General features: G+C 42.4%; 1 protein-coding gene across 1 annotated transcript in view; it reads left to right on the forward strand.

Annotated features, from left to right (window-relative positions):
- LOC125516792 overlaps positions 1-3746 on the forward strand; it is a 55787-nt gene extending 52041 nt beyond the window's left edge. The window contains exons 2-3 of the mRNA XM_048682104.1: positions 1568-1916; positions 3390-3746. Coding sequence (XP_048538061.1) covers positions 1568-1916; positions 3390-3516 — 476 coding nt within the window. The 3' untranslated portion in view covers positions 3517-3746. The remainder of the gene's footprint in view (positions 1-1567; positions 1917-3389) is intronic.
- The last annotated feature ends 2254 nt before the right edge of the window (positions 3747-6000 follow it).

The raw sequence follows: 6000 nt of genomic DNA on the forward strand, positions 1-6000 counted from the left end.
AAATAATAGGGGTTAAGGCAAACAAAACATATGTTAAGAGGACCAAAAAACAATAGTTACCGTAGTAGTAAGCTCACTCCGTTCGATCCGAGAACCAAGTGAGTCCTCTTCTGATAATCTCACGTTTTTTTGGCATTGACGACTGCCAGATACCAATGAGTCCGAGGCATGTTAATTGGCATGAACAACTGGTGTAAATATCATATAAGTCGTAGTCACAATTAGATATAAAAATAATAAATTATTATACACATGGATTAATTAAAAAAATACATCATGATATGCATGGATAATGAGGCGATACTAACAATATCTTGTTGTAGATAAGTATTAACATGTTGTAAGAAGTGACGATATTTTGATGGGTCTATGTCTTTTTCTCCGTCTTCTTTCATCTGGCCAGAAACGAACGTGCTAATAATATGTAACTTTTCACCCGCCCTATCTCGTAGATAGTTGTGAGCCAGCATGCAATACATGTAAAGCATTTATCACCTATAATTCCGCATTTAGATTATATCTATGTTTTACTATATTATATACTACCTTCGTTCCAAAACATTGAAAAGAATACCTTGTGCGATAACATGTAAATTGGCATCCTTTTCTGTTTTTTATGAGATATCACCGCCTCCACATCATTTTGTTGTGAAAAACTTGGTGAATTTTCGGCCCCTTTCAGCGTCACCGCTTCGGAACCCTTGTTGATGCATTTTTTTTGTGCATCTCCAAAATCCATATCTATGTCTCCTATATTCTGAAAAATAATAATATGTAAAAAATAAACATTTTGTGTTATCATGTATAAGGCACAGACAAAGAATGATTAGCTATATACCTCTTCTCGTCATGTTTCAGTCCGGCCTGTCATCGTTAGATCAATGTGTATGTCGGAACCCATCACTTTTTATCTGTGATGAAATATAAATGATATTTGCTACTGCATGAAATAAGACTCAATATAATATACTCCCTCCGTTCGGAAATACTTGTCCTAGAAATGGATAAAATGGATGTATCTATAACTAAAATAAGTCTAGATACAATCATTTCTAGGACAAGTATTTTCCGGTCGGAGGGAGTATAATAAAATTAAGAGTGAAACAAACACAACTGTTTTATTTTGTAAAAAGAAAAACTATTTTTCATATTATTACAAAAAAGATGTTGCATTTCTTTCGGAGCAAACAACCAACTATAATGTTCATATATAAATAATATGTCATCTAAAATTTCTTAAATCATTTTAATCTATTTATATATTCTTTTGATAATTTTTAATTATTTTTTATAGGCTAAGGAAAATTGTCCGACAAAACTTAAAAACATGCAAGCAATCCAACATAAACCAAGTATATTCGGTTTCTTTTCTCAAAATTTTGATTTTTTTGTGATACTCTGAATATATGTAATAAGTATAAAAAACATTTATTCATATGATCCAATGTATATACTTTAGTGTATTTTTCCTTCGAAGAGAAAACGTCAAAGGCCCAAATTGGCTAACCAGCACGGCCAACCAGCACCCAACCCAGCAGTATTACTCCAAGTTATAAAGAAAAAACAGTATTACTCAAAACCCCTAAAAAACAGTATTACTCAAAAAAAAACCAACCAGCACCAGTCTCCGTCACTCTCTCCATTCCCGCACAGTCCTTAGATCTCACCCACTCCACTCCCTCCGCTCCCCCCCACAACCGGCGACTTCATCTCCCACCGCCGCCCCCTCTCATCCCTTCCCCTCCACTCATCCGACGTCGATCAGGTGCGCGCACCCTCGTCTCCCGCGGAGGTGGCGGCGAGGTGCATGAACGCGGTGTGCGGCGCGCCCGCCCCGACGGCGGCGGGGTGGGCGAGTGGAGGAAGGACTGGCCGCTACGATCCGGCGGCTTCGCCGTGCTCTGCGACAAGTGCGGGTACGCCTCCCCCTTCCTGCTACCACCTCCCTCCCCCCTCCCTCACTCCGCGCTTCCTCTGCGGGTGCATGCGGGCTCTGTTCCGAATGGACTGGCTGGCTCGCTAGCTCGTCGGCTGGAAGAATCGATTCATCTCGATGCTCTGCCTACCTTTCCCCCCTGCCTTTTCCTCTCGAGGAGAAGATGTTTTGTTCCTTGTTGTGGTTGGGCAATCTGTGGATTTCCTTTTTGTCTTGGGCGTGTAGCTAGTTCTTTTGTCAGATTACTGAGAGCCGGCAATGAATCTACAGTATATAGGAATGAGATTGGGTGGCTGTCTGTATCATGTAAACATAACAAAATATTGGACCGAAATAAGGCAAAGTTGTAGGCACATGGTGTTAACCTTTCAGCAACATAATACTTACCCGTAATCAGATGGGAAGGTTGATGAACATATGTCCTTTCACAATCGGTCTGTTCAAGTATCATCCATGCCGAGGGAGTAATATGGACTCCTACAAGTCACACGCTTGATCCATTAGAATTGGTTCTGCCCAAGTCTGTTAGGTATGATTTATCACATAAAAAGCACAAATGTAAGCTCTGTATATATGCATAGCCTTAATACCTGGACTACTTGGGTAAATCTTGTGAACATCGTCGGCTACATGTATAACCCCTTTGTTAGAGTCGTCAACATTTGTCCCCTCCATCGGGCCTGCAACATCTCCTGTGATGGTGTTTGACATGTATAAGAAAATATGTAGCTGAACATATACATGGAGGTACATATATACCTGGTGTATCATATGTGCTATCACCATCGGTCTCAAATATCATCCGTTCCGAGGGAGTAATATGGACTCCTACAAGTCACACGCTTGATACATTAGAATTGGTTGTGCCCAAGTCTATTAGGTATGATTTATCACATAAAAAGGATAAAATTAAGCTCTGTATATTTGCACAGCCTTATACCTGGACTACGTGGGTAAATTTTGTCAACATCATCGGCTACGGGTATGATCCCTTCGTTAGAGTCGTCAACATTTGTCCCCTCCATCGGGCCTGCAACACATTCAGTCTCCTGGGATGGTGTTTGACTTGTGTAGCACAATTTATAGGTGAACATATACCTGGAGGTACATGTGATGAGGTCGTCTGTTCCGTTGGCTTGCTGTGTGGAGTCCCCGTGTGGAACTATTAAAAAAAAGACATGTCCAACAGACTCAGGTATCCCGCAAATACATGTAAACTGACTTTGCAAGCAGATCACGTGAAATACCAACAGTACTAAAGGCCCGTTCCCATTGTACAGAAATTCAGTCCATAAGGGCAGCTTGTTACAGATTTATGAGTTTTGCTATACATATCAAAATAAAAAGACATGTCCAACAGACTTTGCTACCTTTCAATTTTTTGTAAACTGACTATGTTGATTTACATGTTAAAAATTCAATATGCTAAGATGAACTGTTCATCTGATTGCAGCCAGATGAAGGCCGTCGAAGATCACAAGGGCAGCTTGCTATTGTACATGATTTCAACACATAAGGGCAGCTTGTTACATTTTACAGAAACTCATGATGTTGGCAATGGTAAGGGGGCGAAATCATGAAGGCACGGTTGGGTTGCAAGGTGCTCAAACTCTCATATTGCGATTTGCCTACAACTTTGTTGGTATGTTTGGTTGTTTGTAGTTTGTTTCTGTGACCTGTACTAAACTATATAGCAGCTATTTGCAGTCTGACATACATCTGCATATACAAAACTCAGAGAAGTCATGGAAAAAACTTGCTGTTAAGCAACTATATGGGCGTCAGAAAGAACTTCAGTCATTTGTTTGAAGCGCAGATCTGTACACGAATACCCTAGAAACATGAGTAGTCTCGTAGATCTTTTAGCAGGTATTGAACATGAGTCCATCAGGATCGCCCTAATTTGTACACGAAGACCTTACAAACAAAACCCATGTTCATACCTGGGGTTGAAACCGTATAGCATACCTAGGGTTGAAACCACCCTGCGTCCCCAGCGGTGCCGACGGGAGCTCCTACGTCTGTGGCGGCGATCCAGAAACGTGGATGCGAGATCCGTCTGGCGGCGGCGCTGTCGAGTGCGCAGATCGCACGACGGTGGCGATCCAGATGGAATCAGGTGGCGAGATCCGGCGGGGTCTGGGGATTGGCAGCAGGGCGATCCCGCTGGACTCAGGCGGCGCTGTTTCTTTGGGCTACGTGCGTGGGTGGGGTTGGGTGGGTGGGTGTGGGGGTGAGGGGACGAAAAAAACCAGACGAAAGTGGTGGGACGAAAAAAAGCCGTGGACGCAATCCTACCAACTCAGACATTAGGAGTAGAGATATCATCAACGAACGTTAAGCGTGCGGACCCTATGGGTTCGGGAACTATGTATACACGACCGAGACATGATACGTCTTTAACTTATCTATAATTTTTCATTGCTCCATGCTATATTATCTACTATTTTGGACATTATTGCGCTTTATTATCCACTTTTATATTATTTTTGGGACTAACCTATTAACCGGAGGCCCAGCCCAGAATTGTTGTTTTTGCCTGTTTTAGGGTTTTGAAGAAAAGGAATATCAAACGGAGTCCAAACAGAATGAAACCTTTGGGAACGTGATTTTCTCAACGAACAAGACCCAGGAGACTTGGACCCTATGTCAAGACACAAAAGAGGAGGCCACGAGGTAGGGGCGCGCCTACCCCCCCTCCCAGGCGCGCCCTCCACCCTCGTGGGCCCTCTGTTGCTCCACCGACGTACTCATTCCTCCTATATGTACCTACGTACCCCCAAACGATCAGATACAGAGCCAAAACCCTAATTCCACCGCTGTAACTTTCTGTATCCATGAGATGCCATCTTGGGGCCTGTTCCGGAGCTCCACCGGAGGGGGCATCGATCACGGAGGGCTTCTACATCAACACCATAGCCCCTCCGATGAAGTGTGAGTAGTTCACCTCAGACCTACGGGTCCATAGTTAGTAGCTAGATGGCTTCTTCTATCTTTTTGGATCTCAATACAATGCTCTCCCCCTCTCTTGTGGAGAACTATTCGATGTAATCTTCTTTTTGCGGTGTGTTTGTTGAGACCGATGAATTGTGGGTTTATGATCAAGTCTATCTATGAACAATATTTGAATCTTCTTTGGATTCTTTTATGTATGATTGGTTATCTTTGCAAGTCTCTTCAAATTATTAGTTTGGTTTGGCCTACTAGATTGATCTTTCTTGCAATGAGAGAAGTGCTTAGCTTTGGGTTCAATCTTGCGGTGTCCTTTCCCAGTGACAGTAGGGGCAGCGAGGCACGTATTGTATTGTTGCCATCGAGGATAAAAAGATGGGGTTTTCATCATATTGCATGAGTTTATCCCTCTACATCATGTCATCTTCTTAAGGCGTTACTCTGTTTTCATTAACTTAATACTCTAGATGCATGCTGGATAGCGGTCGATGAGTGGAGTAATAGTAGTAGATGCAGGTAGGAGTCGGTCTACTTGTCTCGGACGTGATGCCTATATACATGCTCATACCTAGGTATTCTCATAACTATGCTCAATTCTGTCAATTGCTCAACAGTAATTTGTTCACCCACCGTAGAATACTCATGCTCTCGAGAGAAGCCACTAGTGAAACCTATGGCTCCGGGTCTATCTTCATCATATTAATCTCCCAATATTTAGTTATTTTCATTGCTTTTACTTTGCTTTTATTTTACTTGGCATCTTTATCATAAAAATACCAAAAATATTATCTTATCAGATCTCACTCTCGTAAGTGGCCGTATAGGGATTGACAACCCCTTATCGCATTGGTTGCAAGGATTTATTTGTTTTGTGCAGGTACGAGGGACTGGCGCGTAGCCTCCTACTGGATTGATACCTTGGTTCTCAAAAACTGAGGGAAATACTTACGCTACTTTGCTGCATCATACATTCCTCTTCGAGGAAAACCAACGCAGTGCTCAAGAGGTAGCAAGAAGGATTTCTGGCGCCGTTGCCGGGGAGGTCTACGCAAAAGTCAATATACCAAGTACCCATCACATACCCTTATCTCCGGCATTACATTATTTGCCAT

Source organism: Triticum urartu, chromosome 6 (genome assembly GCF_003073215.2).
Source record: "Triticum urartu cultivar G1812 chromosome 6, Tu2.1, whole genome shotgun sequence".
NCBI classification, from domain to species: domain Eukaryota; kingdom Viridiplantae; phylum Streptophyta; class Magnoliopsida; order Poales; family Poaceae; genus Triticum; species Triticum urartu.